The following is a 16,826-nucleotide window of genomic DNA, read 5'->3' as shown; positions in this document are numbered from 1 at the left end:
TTCATGGTTGGCCAAAAACTTTAATAAAACAGACATGTAACATGCATCAAGCACTTTTTGGTCCTGATTCTTTGGGTGTGTAGATTTAGCTCAGTCGCAGCCTGCATTTCATTTAGTAGATTCTCACCACTAGAATATGAATCTTCTTTTGCTTGCACTTCCGATCCAAAAATAACAATAATCTCCCCGTGCATCAGCATTTTCATTTTTCTTGCCTCTACTCCTGAACCAATTACATGCTTGTTGAAATGCAGATCCTTATCTTGGCCACAATAATGGCTCAGATCTCTGCATCAGCTCAAATCCACATCTGCCAAATAAGCATGTCTGTGATGAGTGGCGAGAATTGTTGAAGAAAAGGTGACAAGTTAGGAAGTGTTCAACTTCTGTCTGAGGTCACTGACTTGCCATAATACAGAAACCTTCACTGTCTAAAGTCTCAGATTACTAGACAGGGGCTTGCTGTTGTTGTTGTTGTCCGGCACCACATCAAAACAAAGACCTGGATGGAATCTATTGAGGAAGTCTGTTGCTTAGAACACAGAATTAGAGATCAGTGCCATCAGCTGAAAAAGAACATGCAGCTGCTGAATCAGCTCACTTCACTTGCCTGTTTACTCGAAGTGAACCATTATTGCCACTGGGCATTTCATTTTACAAAGTGTTGGAACAAAAGCTCCCCACAAACTAATGAATTCCACTTCCTGGCTACTGCTGCTTCTTTTTTGTATCCGACAGGCCTCTGATTGTTTGAAACAGCAGGTGAAGCTCACTCACAATGACACTGCAAGAGCTCCGCTATGAGAAATTCCTTTTGTAAGTTCATTTTAATGCCTGAAAACTGCCAGATGAGTGAAGTCAGTGACTTGGTGAGCATGAATTGTCGAGAATAAACTGCGCTGCGCTGCATCTGACGGAGAGACTGTGTCGGAATCCAGCACATACTGTAGCTGCGACAGGATGATGCTCCCCTTCAAAGGGAATAATTTAACCAACGCAGACCACCAGCCACACTGCCATAAAAGAGATTCGTTGATGGTTTGCTGGCATCTTTTGTCACCTCATTTCAAAATAATAGAAATGTCAGCATAGAGGAATTCCACTTTGCTATTAGGTCAACTCATTGTTTTGTTGAGTGGACTTTTGCATCCCAGGGTTGACACAGAAGTCTGCGTAGTTGATGCCATAGATGTTGAAGTGAATCAAATATTTCCCCTCCTGCGGCAGGTCCGGACACTGCAGGCAGCACCTTCTCTGAACTGTCCAACACATCTTCTAGTGGGCTGTGGACTGAAGTCAGCGGTCTGTTTTGCGTGTTGAGGTATTCAATTGAAGGACATTTCAGCTTCCATTTCTATATCCTGGCCAGCGTGTCACGTAAAAGGTAGACAGATAGTAGCAGAGAAGGTAGACAGTAGCACCTAGCTATGCACTGAACTGCACTGGGGAGCAGGGGATCACATAACCCTCGCCAAATGCAAGCAAAAAAGCTTAACAGGGATCTGAATTCATTTGTATATACTATATACTATACATGTTTTGAATGAATGCATGTTTAAAGGTGTGAAAGTTTAGAAGACTGTCCCAGAAACACAGCTGATACAACTGTATGCTGATCTGTAGATACTTAACTTGTAGTAAGGGAAAGAATCATTATAAAAATGTGTATTTTTATTATTATAATTATTATGAATTAATCAGGGTCAAATAAAACAACTGTCCAGGTGACCTCTGCATCTGAAAGTGAGACTGAAAGTGTTATTGTGGCTACAGCTACTGAGTTCATTATTTGACTCAGATGTTCGTTTTTATGCTGTGATTTGCATTGGCTTCAGCAGAGTCATACTGCGTCTTGTCTACCTTCAAGTGAAGTGGAATCACAGAGGCCAACAATTCCTGATGAGAATTGTCATCATATTATAGTTCTGCTGCAGTTTGTGGCCGAGGCAGGAGACTAGTTAGGGTGAAAATGAACCGTACCACTGTAATATTTGGGAATTTTGAGGGATTTATGGATAACCATAATTGAGACGAGTTCAATGCGCTTACACACATACACACAAATCTTTAACAGAGTTTCTCAAATCTCTGCAAGAGGCAGAGGCTCTCGGGGATTACATGTATTAACATGTCTAGAGCCGTTAAACGGTGCGGATGAGGCTCTTCTCGAGTCTGAATGCTGCTTATTGTGGCGGACGTGTGAGCAATCGCAGCTCTGCACCGCTTTTCCCTGTCAATCACAGCCACTGAATAACATGTGACCAAAATCTGCCGGATGAAAATGTGTCAATTAACTTGTCAAAGTGAGACTGTAAAATGGCGAATTCTGTGGTGAGAACATCATGTCCTTTATTTGTGTTTGTGCTGTCAGTAAGAAGACACAAGTGGTACTGAGGCTTTTAATCCAGCAAATCAACAGACATCATGTTCGGTCTTTGATGCTGCCTCTCAGAAATCTCTCAGCTCACTGCAATAGGGATCATACAGTTCACTTCACCGTCACATTTGACATTAAACATTTAGAATGACGCTACATTGTTCAACACCACACTGCTACACTGTTCTGCGATGCTCCTTATTCAGGCTTCAGGTTTCCATTTCTTTTCTTTACATATTGCTTAATAGTTGTCCATGCACTGCACAGCAGTGAACGGCACAGTTCACAGCATTTAGCTGTTCTTTATGATGATGTTTATCCAGTATAACTTAATGCTCTTTTGTCCTTTTTTCCGACAGCCAGCCGAATGAATCCCATGACACAACTGTACTATAAGAAGGTATGTTTCCGTCATATGGTACTTACAATGCATGAATCACATAAAAAAGTTGGCCAAATATTGATGTTGTTTGATACCTTCGTGTGGATTTGTTTAGGCGACATACTCGCCATACCGGGACCGCATCCCTCTCCAGATTGTCAGGGCAGAGGTGGAGCTTTCAGCGGAGGAGAGAGCGTACCTCACAGCTGTTGAGAAAGGTATTTAAATCCACACACACTCACCGATAGCCCAGAGGAATTATAATGATCTTAAAAAGCAGCTGTTTCTTATGCAGCTCAGCTCTGAACCTTGGGAGAAAAAACAGTCCTGGCACTCTCTCTGTATATATATGCTGCCTTAACACTGCTACAGGTCAAGATAATCTCTCACCTTGACCAATGTAATGACCTACCAATGGGCTGCTCTGAAAACACAGTGTAGCAGATGCTGTTGGTTCAGAATGCTAAAACGATGGCGATCCATCTTCTGCTCAATGACCTGTTCTGGTTACAGATGACTGACCAAATCACACTCAAGTCCAAAGTCAAAACAATACATGGCTGTTTTCCAGCTCATTGCCTTGTTACAGATAAGGAATTGCCAGACATTGAACATGTGAGCCCCACTTACAAAAAAAAATCTATGAATAAATTAAAAAACGTGTGTAAAATGTTGTGTAGTGTTAATAACTTTTCGATTTTAATTGCTCAAAATATGCTGTGAAAGGTGCATGTCCTATGATGTCTTTTGTGAATATTGTATGGACCGTTTGGTTCTCTATCTTTATTCTTTATATATGCTACCCTAAATTAAAATAGAAAAACTGATGTTGTTGTTGATTGTTGATAATGCAAACTAGTATGTTTGTGCTATTTGCGTTTTCAAGGACGAGGTTTCATCTTTATAAAATAAAGCACCTGCCACATATCTGTAAGATTTGAAAACTGAAAAAAATTTAAATTTGACTTGGTTGACTTGGTTTTTCACAAAAGTACTCACAACATATACTTTGCGTGTGACTCTGTCCCTCAACTCTGACTGACAGGTGACTATGCCGGCGTCAAACATGCTCTCCGGGAGGCTGAAGTCTACTACAACATGGATGTTAACTGTCTGGACCCTCTGGGCCGCAGCGCTCTCCTCATCGCTATTGAAAACGAAAACCTGGAAATCATGGAGCTCCTGCTGGACCACGGCATCCACACGGGTGACGCCTTGCTCTACGCCATCAGGAAGGAAGTGGTGGGCGCTGTGGAGCTGCTCCTGTCGCACAGACGGCCCAGTGGCGAGAAGCAGGTTTGTTCAAACCCTCAGAAAAGCACATGGAGGCACCTGACACCAGCATATCCATCCATGCATGCATGTGTTTACTCATCCCCGACTGTGTGTGTTTTTCCGTTTTCCTCTGCTCGCAGGATAATGGGCGGCACAGCCATTGACTGTGATGTTCTATCGAGAGCAGGAAATGAGTCTGCTGGTTTCATAGACGCGCTGTGAAACAGGATTTAAAGGCAGACAGTTTTTTTTTTCTTTATGTGCTGCGTCTCTCGCTCCCTCCTCGAGTGAGAGAGGGAGCCATAAATGGTTAAAAGTGATTGGGCGGTTAAAGGGGGTCGATGAGGATCGTCAGAGGGAGAAGATGGGCAGATTCATCACCAGGACAGAAACAGGTGTTAGGCCGGCGAGGGAGGCTGAGAAAGATAACCATGAGGATGGTTGTCAAGGATAAAAGAAACTTCTGATGCATTAATCCCAGATTGCGGAGCTTTTTTTGCATCTCCATGGCAACCAAGCATTGGCTGAAGTGAGGGATTGTGGGAAGGCTTTGGTCGCCTCCCAGTTGGACGTGGATGTGAGGAAATGTGTGTGCGCCATGCGTTTGTTGCAAAAAATGGTTCACCAGTCTGTTACGATACATCCAAGTTTATATAGAGAAAAAGCTTTGACAAACTATAATGACGCTTTATTGTTTTTGTTCTGAAAGCAGCCACCATGAAAGTAATAATAGCTGTTTTACCCTTTCTTTAATGGTTTCAATAAAAACGCACTGCAGCATAGATGGTGCTTGGATGTTGGTGCAGTTATTGGAGTTTAAATAATGTTATTTACACGGTTGTGGCTGTGTAGTGAGAGTGTGGCGGGCTGATAACTTAGTGGGACGAGGAGGATGCGCAGCAAGATAAACACTCTTGGTCGATGAAAGGGAGGCAGAAGAGGTCAGGTGTGTGAGGCTCACAAATGTGCCACAGAGCCATCTTTCTAGGGGGATTTGAGGTGACAGTTAAGGTAAAACTCTGTCTGTGCTTTTGTGTCCTCAGCGTGTGTACAAAAGTGTGTGGCTGCTGTGCCCTCTGAGAATCTGTGTCTGATTCTGATCTCAGAAGTGCGCGGGCACAGAACCCTCACTGCTATACCCCATTTTTGTAATCGTGTGTGTACTTGTTTGTTGTGTCTTTAATGAGCGTGCTGCGCTATCTCAGCTATTTTCACTGTGTTTATCAGGTCAGGGAATGAAGTCAAGGATGTGGGGCAGGTGAGGTAAAAGTTATTGGCAGGAACGAGAAAAGGGGGGTGTGTGAAGCAAGATGGCGGGGGGAGAGACAATGGAGACAGCCATGAAAGGCTTACCATCAGAGAGCAGACTTTAGAAGTGGTTAGACACATTGATGTAGAGAAAAGAGATGATGAAAAAAGGATGAGAAGTTGTTCCTCTGAGCAATGAGTCCGCACGTGTTCGCTCCTCCACTCCTCCCTCCTCTTTCCTCTCTGCTCCCTGCTCCTCATCTGCGAAATGAGATGTGTGAGCTTCAAAAACATCGGCATTTCCATGTGAAACATAATCATCCGCATTTCGTAGCGCTGCTTCGTAAACTAGTAAACAAACACACAACCCACAAATAAAAGGTGGTCATTGATTCGTATGAAGGTTTGTTTTTCATGAAATTGTTATTATTGTAATTATCATTATTTTGATACGTTTTTTTCACAGATGTCAGATGCTATTGGTTCAGAATGCTAAAACGATGGCGATCCATCTTCAGCTCAATGACCTGTACTGGTTACAGATGACTGACCAAGTCAAACTCAAGTCCAAAGTCAAAACAATACATGGCTGTTTTCCAGCACATTGCCTTGTTACAGATAAGGGATTGCCAGACGTTGAACATGTGAGCCCCACTTATAAAGTAAATTTTGTTTTTTCTTTTGTAGTTTTGTAGTCAGATGTATATATCATATATAATATACTGTATAATAATATATTATTTATTCTTCACTGATTGGTTGTAACTGGGGTTGCAAAATACTTAGATTTTTCAGAAATGGAAGTTTAATGAAATAAACTAATTTTCTAAATTGTTGGGAAGTTGGGTCTTCATAGATCATACCATTTTCTTGACTAAAACAAACAGATGATATTCAAATGAAGATGAATATCCAAGCCATTCCGCATCCCAAGATGGAACAGTGTCAGTTTACTTACTGTAGGTGAGGATTCTAGACATAGACCGCAGAAATTTAGTTAAAAGGACAACTGAAAAACATTTCAATTTCATGTGAGACTGGACTTTATGGTGGAGAGCTACATCTGAGAAATATTTACATACTAATAGCATGTAGCGTTCAGTGCGCTTGGCAGAAGCAGCTTTCTTCCATCATTGCATTTACACTACGATGAGGCTGCCATCACTCTGGACTCTGGTTTTAAAAAGTGGTTGGATTCAGGTGGCGACCATACCATCGGTGTCTAAACAAGCAATGAACCCGACACAAAAGCAGCAGATCTGGTGAAGCTAATGTTTTGTGGAGAGAATGGCTTTTTTGTTAATGAGTAGGGTTGGGAGATGGGTTTTTATTCATCCATGAATCAAATAATTAATACATGATACAGTATGTTCTACACACATATTGCACTATTGAAATATTTGTGTTTTTTTATGAATTTCTTTGCTGTTAATTCTTGTATATCCACATGAATTCCCATTATTCCCATGGACAGTTTCCAGTTTTATTTCTAAAATTCCCAAGCTCCTCATGGGAATCAACCCAAAACTTGTCGTAAATCTACCAGAAATTTATTTCATTTATTAATTTAATTCCACCAATTTAAGAGTAAAATTGTAACTTTATTTCTTGATACCAACTTTTCTAGCATTTTTTTTTTCCTTTTCAAGTATTTTGCATCCAGAAGGCATCTCCAGTAATCTGTCCTTACCTTCATAATATTCATTAATTTTTACGACTTAATCAGCATGAAAGAATAGGTGTGACAGCACTCAGAAATAAAAAAAGTAAATAAATGCAAATATAGATATTTATTTATCATATAGACATTGCTTTTCCTCATTTATTTTCATCCTTTCTTTTAGAATAATGGATTTTGTTTTGTTCCACGAGTCTGGACTATTTATCGATTTTTATTTTTACAAAGCACTTAACAGTTTGTAATATATGTCGATATATAAATGTCTTGTGTTTCTACTTGCCCTGTCTTTTTCTGTCATTACTTTTGTTGACCATGCCACTTTTTATTTCGGACACGTTATACACGAAGACACCAGCTGGTTTCAATGCTATAGAAAGACCCAATAATATCTCTGGTGGTTTCATTCTGCAGCAGGTGTTGCTTCAATAAGGAAGATAATGTGTTCTTGAGTCTCGTACTTGTAACCAAAGCGCTGGTGTGGAATACTGAACGGAGCAGAGTTTTCTCCTCTGCCTAATGCATAATTGAATTACTTGTAACGTGATTGCAGCTACTTTAATTTGATTTATGTCAGGTTTGTTTCCTTTTTTTTCCTCTTGCTACTGTTCCTCTCTTTGTCAGTTATTGCCGAACTGAAACATTGCAGAGGTGTGTGCTAAATGGTCATGGGTCTCTACCTTCATCATGTCAGTAATTCCTTCTACTGTTTTCTTCCGTTTAGGTTCCATCACTGATGATGGACAGTCAGTTCTCAGAGTTTACCCCAGATATAACACCCATCATGCTCGCGGCTCACACCAACAACTACGAGATTATCAAGCTGCTCGTCCAACGCAAGGTAAAGATTCATCCAATGAATGATTCATATTCTTATACAGTGTATTGCTTTTGCTGGAATTGTTTGAAGAGTTTAAATGTGCATTATTAGCAAGTGTAAACCTTTTGCATTTTGAATTTGTTGTTTGCCGTGCCTGGTTTACTTCCTTTTCATCCTTAGAGCAAGTACGTATTAGCTTGACTCTATGCTGATAATGGGAGTGGATGGTTACGTGTTATGAGTTTCTTCTGGATTTAAGCGAGTTTTGAAGGAATAGTCTGCCCTGCCTCATTCAGGATTTGTACTTGTACTTGTGTGCAACGTTGACTGCTCTGGTCTATAAAGAGTAGGTGCAGCAGGTCAGTCATTTGTGTCTTTGTGTACCAGCTTTAAAATGTGCGTGGATGCATAACATAACTTCTAAAGTAGTTTTTAAAACAGGGTCCAACATTGAGACTGATAGCAAAAGCAAACTCATGTTCGGAACGCTCATCACGCCACCAATATAATTGGAACCGTTCACACAAGACCAATGAAAATATAGGCGTTTGGTTTAGTGTACATGGAAGTGCTAAGTACGCTGTTTTCACCCATGTGCATTCCCCACACTTTCCTCTGGGAAATGCCTCTGGCGGTCTGCGTTGCAGCTCTCGAGACTCAATATCTTGGCGGCATGAAGCTCATTCAGTGCATGTGAACAAACATAGGGTCGAAATTACTGTAACCGTCATACGACTCTGGTGTAAATATGAGTTGTTGTAGCATCAATGTTTTAACGTTGCTAGAAGAGTATTGTAGTTTTGGTTTTATTCAAGAAACAAAAAGTATTTCAAAGGGTTCAAATAACATGAGAAATTATTCTTGTTGAATTTGTCTTATTTATTCTTGTTTTTCATGAAGTAAGAAGTTGTTGAATTGTTTGTTTTTGTCATAGGTCACAATTCCCAGACCCCACCAGATCCGATGTGACTGTGTGGAGTGTGTGTCCAGTTCAGAGGTAAGCGACCTGATCTTGAATTTATTATGAAACAGAAAAGCCATGGCGAGCTGTGATGGAAGAGGGACTTGATTTTGAAAAAGTTGTCCCGCTAAATAGGGTTCCATTACTTGTGTTACCTCATTTATTTGTTCCACAAGTTCTCATGCATTCGCTTTGCAGGTTGACAGCCTCCGACATTCAAGGTCCAGACTCAACATCTACAAGGCTTTGGCTTCCTCGTCCCTCATCGCACTTTCCAGCGAAGATCCTATTCTAACTGCCTTCAGGCTGGGATGGGAACTCAAGGAGCTTAGCAAGGTACAGGACATACCTGAGGATGATGATGCCAACATTGCATATTCAGGGATTAAATTATGGCACCAGCTGGAAAGAGCATGAAAACAATATGGAAGAAATTTAAAAGAACAAACTGGAAAAGGACAGTGTTGCCCTTTGGTAATATTTGAGTTTAAACTTCAGCATACTGTAAGTTTGTTGAGGAAAACAACCTTGATGGAATGAGTGAGCATGAGTTTTTCATTTGTAAGTTAGTCATTTGATACAGTATCTATCGTGAGTTGAACTGAAGGATGTTTGTACCAGACTTGGAACCAGATCACGGACATGTTTAGAGAGAATGCAGCTGAAAAGCTGCTGCTGAAAGTTGAAGAACTTGGGATTTATTGCATCATGTCAGCGTTGTGGGTGGTATTGGGGTCAGAGCTCGCAACATCATAGCAACAGAAGTTATTTTGTTCTTTTCACTTTTACATTTCCACAAGAGGTGGACCGTTAAAATGACCGGAAATCTTTACTCGTATACTTCATGCAAACCACTTCTTTTTTTATACACATAACTTGTAGCTGTTTTTAACTGAAGTGTGTCCTGGAAATGTGTTTTGTTTAACAAAGATCCATATGGAGAGCTCATCAAGGAAGAGTGCTTTTTTTTAATCCAGGCCATTGTTGATTTAGCGGTTTTATATTTAAAAATAATTGGAATAGGCACTTCAGGGTTTGAATCATCTTTACTATCTTGGCACCTGCACTGCAGCAATACCACATCATAAACTTGATAGGATGGGATGTCCTCAAGTATTAGAGTATGTGTGGTTCCGTTTTGACGCTAGCTTTTCTCCTTTACAATACATGACTAGTGATGGATGAGTTTGATTCTATTGCATATGTTAAACACACTACATGTCATGGTTGGCTCTGGTGAACAGACCCAAGTGCTAGATTGTAACTGCCTCACAGAAGACTCGACACAGGTTAAGATTTAACAAGATTTAGTATACTACAAACAAAAAATAACAGGGCACAGACAGGAAATGAAGAACGAAAGATATCACTATACAAAACGCGGAGCAAGGGAAACACTCAAGGACAAGGAAAAACCTGAAAACAGAAACGAGGCGAATTATTCTCAAGCCAACTAACGGGGACAACCAAAACCCCACTCTGATACATACTCAAGGCCCAAACAACAAAAAAAAACCTTGGTGGTGAAACACTCACCCGCATGCGAGGAGGAAAAAGCCAACAAGAGAAAATAAAACACGAGTAAGAAAAACACACAAACGCGGCTATAAAAGGCAGAAAATAAACTAGAGGTAAGAAACAGCAGAAACGACATGCACGATAGGAAGTTTACAAAGAACACGGAAGAAGGAGATTTCGAGGGGAACTTTACCGGAGGACGTGGAACAACCATCTGGCAGTGCAGACTGCAACCCAGGTGTAGAAATCAGCGAGGCTTGATCATCGGATGAGCTCCAGCTGCGCTGCCATGAAGCTGGAGGCAACAAATGAAAACGAAAACACAGACAGCAAATAGCAAAATAAAAGCACAAGAAAAACACAGGACATTACACTTCAGTCTCTTTTAAAGGCCCTCCTGTTGTATGATGAGACTTACTGGAGTTTGCCTCTGACGTCATCATTTGCACATGTTTAAATATAATTATAATATAATAAGTGTAGAGATGAGAAGTCCAATGTTTCAGTCTTGCAGAACCCTGACATGTTTGTAAACTCTAACAGCTTTATTTTGGGGTTAAAGTGAGCTGTCTGACTCCTGACACCAATGTATCTTGTGTCTCTCAACAGTTTTACTATAGATACAAAAAGACACATTTCCTGAACGCTGCTGAATATTACAATAATGTGAATAAATGATCATTGTCATTGTCATATTATATTCTTGAAGTTATTATGCAAACTGTCCTTTGTCTATTGTGATAAATACAAAAAAAAATCAGAATTTTACAAATACTTTGACCAAATCAGAATTTGTTGTGGGTCCCTTGCTGATGCCGGTTGGTAGCATTCGCGCTGTCTGTGTCCTTCTACAATGGTCAAAGTCCTCCACATGCTCCATGCAGGTCACACGCCGATGTTGGCTGTCAAATGCTGGAGGGCACGACACGCCATCATGGTCTCGTATGTCATGTATGTATGTCATGTGCTTATGGAATTTGCCATGAAATGTAAAATTTCCGTCGTGGTGATTGTTTTCGGCAGCGGTATACGGTGGACGATATGTTATCGCCCATCCCTAACAACAACATAAATGTATGTTATTTCTCAAAGACAGCTCCAATGGAAATGGTTTTGTGCTTATTGTGCCCCAGTTGGAAAAAAATGTATGTGGGTGATATATATTTTTTATATATACGCTATTTTCTTGTACCCCCAAATTAGTAAAATGGTCTCTTAGGATTGTAAGGTGGGTTGGAAGTACTGTCATTAAACCATTGACCCTTGCGAAGCACTGTAGTCTTTACAATGACTCATCCCTTGTCTTTGCACTTTGCACTGCTGTGGCACGCTGAATTTCAGTTTTCCCTTTGGGGACTGAAACATTAAAATGCTTTTATCAGAAGTTTATAGAAGCACTTAATCTTCCCCACAAGTCCAGAGGTTCCATGGAATATAAAAGATGTGATTATTGATTTGGAACAACAAGCTGGCCTGTAGACATTGTCGACTCTTTCTCTGGGAAAGACCAGAAAAGGGCATATATCCTTCGGCATGGAGTATAACATAGGAGCATGTTACCAACGGGCTCTTTTAATGATGATGCAGGCTTTATTAGTGGTTCATTTCTCATAGGTGCCACTTGAGGTACATGGCCAAATATGGAAAGGCAAATATCCCTCTGGAACAGCTTTAATCCGGCATTGTTCTTCCCCTCCCAGGTGGAGAATGAGTTCCGTCAGGAATATGAAGAACTGTCTCAGCAATGTAAGAGATTTGCCAAAGACCTTCTGGACCAGGCCAGGAGTTCTAGAGAGCTGGAGACCATCCTGAACCACAGAGACAATGACCAGAGTGAAGAGCTGGACCTCAGGCAGTGTCATGACCTGGCCAAGCTCAAACTTGCCATCAAATATCATCAAAAAGAGGTAAGACGCCTCTGTTAAACTGGATCAAATGGCACTCTGTCTAACTCTAATCTAACTCACCGGGTTATAACAATAGATGGATGGATAGATGGCTTTCATTAGTCCCACAGTGAGGATATTCAACTACAACAACAAAGAATCAGGAAGTTGTGTCTCCTTGATGCTACTGTATATGCTTATGTATAATGTTAATGTTTTTCTCAGCACCGGGTGTCTCTCAGGACGTGATCAATTGAAGGGTAGTTGGCGTGTTGTTGAACAGCAGAGTGCATTGTACATCCTTAACTGTCCTCCTGAAATGTCTTTGTTAAAAGGATGAATCCTCCTCAACTGCTGGCGAAGTCGAGGCTGCTCATCCACAAAAGCAGCGGAAAACACCCGTATGCTGGGACAATCTCAGCGTAGGGAGTGAAAACGCTGAGATTGTCCCAGCATAGGGAGCGAAATTCCATTTTAGGGGTTCAAAATCCCACCTTAGGGGGGCCCGACCCTGCTGAAGTGTGTGGGCGAACCTTGTGTCATGTAGTTTAACTACACTATTAATAATTGTGGAGTGAAAGGTGGTGGTATAGTTACCTATTAGCTGTTTAGTTAAAGATATTTTGACTTTTTTGCTCTGAAGAATACGGCTCATAGTAGGCCTGTAGATGGAAGGAAGAGCCGTGTTTAGTCACTGCAAGTACGACAAATAAAGCTGTGCTCATTTCCTCTCGCACACAATATGTTTACAATCGACTTCAACTGAATGTGTTATGAAACACTTGAGAGTGAGAAAGTTAGCTGGCTGGACTAGATCGTGAGTGATGGAATTAAACGCGATAATGAGCTGGTGTGTGTGCGAAAGGATAAATAGATTAAATGGAGCATGGAGGGGGAATGAAAGGAACAGTTCAAGGAGCCGCACAAGCAAGGAGGAGGATCTGACGGGTCTTAGACTATAGACAGTCGGGAAAACCCCTGAAGGCATCTCTGTCTCTCACCGTCTTTTTCCATAACGTTGCAGCTCCTGCGTCAGACAGAACACGGCAGAAGGATGAAAAGGGAAAATAAAGGCGGGAGCTGGGCAGCGCACTAACTGCCGCGTTATCAGTGGTTCATCCATATATGATCATTATCCGGTTTTCATCAGGAGGATGTTCATTTAGCAAATTGAATTAAAGGGAACCTGTACATTTATAAAACTTTGCGCGCAGGTTAAAGTGGATGTGGCAGCGTGTTACCCGATTAGTGTTGGGAAACATCGAGGTTAATGGAATGGAGGAGGAGATGAAGTATGACAACAGCTTACTCGCCCTTGTGTAGCAGTGACAGGAATGATGATTCACTACATAATACCCTTAATATCCTCCATCCAGCAGGTCAGAGAGATGACTGTGCAAATTTGCACGTATATAGAGATTAAACTCTTTGAAACGTTGTTTTTCCCAAAGGTCATCTCCAAACTAAGCTAGTCTATGTTGATTTGTCTGTATTTTTTTGAGTTTGATAAATATCTGAATGTCTTCATTCGCTGCATTGTATTCTCTGTCTTATGCAATAGAGTAGTTGTCACAATTGAGAAGGAGAAAAAAATCAATTTTTTTATGAAAATACTTGGGTTATTTGAACAGTTCATTCAAACTAAACGAACAACAAAACTAACAAAATAAAAATCATGTTACAAATATCTCCACTCAAAACACTGAGATTGAGTGACAGAAACTGACTTTATGCTGTGTTGGAGCCGGTTAGCATGGTGGCTAGTGATGAAATCAGACTCCACAGTCCTCAGCACAATGTACCAAAAACTCCTGCAACCCACCAGTCCATAACTTAGTTGAATACATTTACTGTTTTTTTTTTTCAGTTGATCTATTAGAGTTGTGTCACAACAGAATGAAATTATGATAGTTTGATTGAATATAATACTTTCATTTAATAGAGAAGAAAATATTCGCTCAACACCATGTGTAAAGGTCCCGGCCAGTTGGTCAACAAGATAAGTAGTTGTTTGATCTGTAACATTTAGATCTACAGTAGCCTATGTGTATTATGGTCATGCCTGGTCATGAATTAACCCTTTAGGCACCAGGCACCATTGCTGTACTTAAACACGCCAAGCTGTAAATATGAAGCCTGATGTAGTTTCTGTTTTCTACAAGCAGATTGTGAACACCTGTGTCTTAAACTTTAATCTGAGCCACATTTGTGGACGTGATTCCGTCATTTGGAAACTGTCCCCCATTCAAGAAGACGAGAGAGGTTGTAGTAGTCTAGTGTCACTTTCTGATGACGCTCGGACTCTGAAACTGAAAGTGATGTGCAGAAGCAGCGCTGCTTCTCTGTGGTGACTATCCACAAGCAACATAAACTGGTGCTTCGCTTTGCCTGGGGACATGGTGAAGAAACAAGTCAAAGTGGTGACAGAGGTAGCAGAAATGTGGAAACAAAGCCACGGTAGAAGCGACGGGAGAAAAGGCTTTAATGGCGGTCACGGCCGGTGCTGCAAACTACGGTGATGCCATCATCATTGTTGCTTGAGGGATGTTCCACTATGGACGCCTGTTGACGTCACAGAAAACAAATAACAATCTTTGGGCCAAACTGATTATTTTTCTTCTTGAAAGGATGCCTTCATCTCTGACTTTTTTCCAGCTACAGCCTTTTGAAATAGTGATATCAAAGTGGAATATTTCACTGAAAAAACTCTGGCACCTATATGGTTAATTCAAAGCCTGGAATAGTTTTTTCACAATCGAGAACTGAAGTAATCACTGGGTCTGCACGATCACGTTCTTTATGAAGTCATACATCAGCTTGAGACTGAAATTAAACGCATTCTTGACCATAAAACATGTATTAGTATGCAAAGCATTCATCATGCAAAATACAAAAACAGCGAATGAAGAGCTCAGACACGCCAAAGAAGTGCGCTATGCAGTATACTGTACAGGGTTATTTGCTGTGATGAAAAATGCTCAGAATATTAATCATGTCCACATTGTTTGGACGAGACGGACGAGTCGGTAAGCGTTAAAAATTGTGTTTGCCATCAAGAGAATGTTTTCAAATTACAGTCTGGCTTTTGCAGTGGACCACAAGTGACATCAACACTTTTCACAAACAGCTGCAGTCTCATGATATGAAAGTCTTGCTTTCCAACTCGAGCAACTTTGAATTTGAGAACTTCCAATTAGAATCACTGAGACGCTGCTTTCAACTAGCATATTCGCGTTCTGCGGCACGCACAGCGGAAAAATAACGGCAGCTATGACAAAAGATGATCTGCGATAACCTTCCGTCACCAGTCCCATTATGATCCGTCACTTTCCTCCATTATCGTCCTCGCTGTTTGCACTTCAGACGCTAATTAGGAACGTCACTTTTCAATATGCTTCTCCCAATCTCGCGGCAACAGTGATCTTCTCTGCTGCCCTGCACTGGCTTACTGTCTATACCGCCATGCTGGGAGCTATAATTGGCTGCAGCTCCGAGGGAACATTGTACCAGAGTATTAAGTCCCTTCGTTTTTCTTAAAAACCATCCTGTGGTGTTCAGGAAACAGTAAAACGAAGAAGTAGTTCTGGTCCAAAATGAGGCAACTTCTTAAAAAGAGAGGAGGAGGGAATTAGTGGAGATGAAATGAAGGGACGGAGAGCGAGGGAAGTGAGGAGGAAGAGTGCTTAATAAGACACTGAGGGTGGAGAGAGCACTGGTGTGATGAAGAGGGGGAGAGACAGGGAAAATGTGCATCAGTCACTGTCAGGGCGCCTGAGGCAGGAGAAGAAATATGCCTCTTTGCTCCAGAATATTGAGACTGAGTCCAGAATCCTGCTGAACGTGTCACCGCTTTCAATGTCTTTCATTGATGTGCGTAATACTGATCTGTCACACAGTACTACTGTAACTGTGTTCTATTTAAATTGGCTTGTAAACCACTGGCATTTGACAGACAGCAACCAGTGTGATGTGTGACCTCTTTAGTTGGTACCTGCCTTAAGATAACGCTGGAGAGGAAGGAGCCATCTGGAGGGAACACTGCCCCCTAGGTTCCTTGACAACAACAGATGTTGACAAACAGATGTCTCATTAGCCTCTCCGTGGCTGGGTGCAGGTTTTCAATGCAGTTTTGAATGAACTCGTGTGCACTAGTGATACTAGTTCAGCATATTTAACACTGTTTCAGGACTGAAGTGGAAAAAATGCAATGATTTTTTTAGATTCAATTTTGTTTTTTTACTCAACTCCCAGTTGTCAATACTAGTTTCACCAGAATGTGATGGTCTCAGGTTGTGTGTTGTGTTTCATCCTGCTGCTTATGCATTTTTACATGGGGTTTCATATTGAGTTCGTGCTTTCATTTGCGTCACAAAGTTTTGTTGACTTTGAAGCAAGCCTTGGCCTCGTAATCGTAAAGAGAAGAGATCTATTTTGTTAAAACCATTGCGCTGCGCTGTAATCTTGTGTCAACATGAACAGCATGTTGGGATGTATGCAGGCTGTTTTCTTGTCTGGCTCACAAGGTCAGTTGAAGGTGGAACGTGATTCAGAACCTAAGCATGACTCAAGAGCTCGAACCAACCTGTATATAGCATCAGTAATGATCATAGAGCCCTGCAGTGCAAATCACAAAACTTGCTTCAGGAGAAATTATTATGGGTCTCAAAATTGTTTCATCCTC

General features: G+C 41.2%; 1 protein-coding gene across 3 annotated transcripts in view; it reads left to right on the top strand.

The window, feature by feature from the left end:
- The window catches only part of trpc5a (transient receptor potential cation channel, subfamily C, member 5a), a 99,888-nt gene that overhangs the window by 43,527 nt on the left and 39,535 nt on the right, over positions 1-16,826 (top strand). For 2 of the 3 annotated variants that reach the window (XM_053859514.1, XM_053859515.1), the window contains exons 2-8: positions 2,737-2,777; positions 2,875-2,977; positions 3,805-4,055; positions 7,685-7,801; positions 8,715-8,777; positions 8,940-9,077; positions 11,960-12,166. In XM_053859514.1, coding sequence (XP_053715489.1) covers positions 2,745-2,777; positions 2,875-2,977; positions 3,805-4,055; positions 7,685-7,801; positions 8,715-8,777; positions 8,940-9,077; positions 11,960-12,166 — 912 coding nt within the window. In that variant the 5' untranslated portion in view covers positions 2,737-2,744. Of the gene's footprint in view, positions 1-2,736; positions 2,778-2,873; positions 2,978-3,804; positions 4,056-7,684; positions 7,802-8,714; positions 8,778-8,939; positions 9,078-11,959; positions 12,167-16,826 lie in introns of those variants that run through there. The other variant, XM_053859516.1, reaches the window with a different exon arrangement.

This window comes from Synchiropus splendidus, chromosome 3, assembly GCF_027744825.2.
Source record: "Synchiropus splendidus isolate RoL2022-P1 chromosome 3, RoL_Sspl_1.0, whole genome shotgun sequence".
In the NCBI taxonomy this organism is placed as follows: Eukaryota; Metazoa; Chordata; class Actinopteri; order Syngnathiformes; family Callionymidae; genus Synchiropus; species Synchiropus splendidus.
The sequence above is the reverse complement of the archived record's forward strand: the minus strand, read 5'-3'. Positions and strand labels throughout refer to the sequence as shown.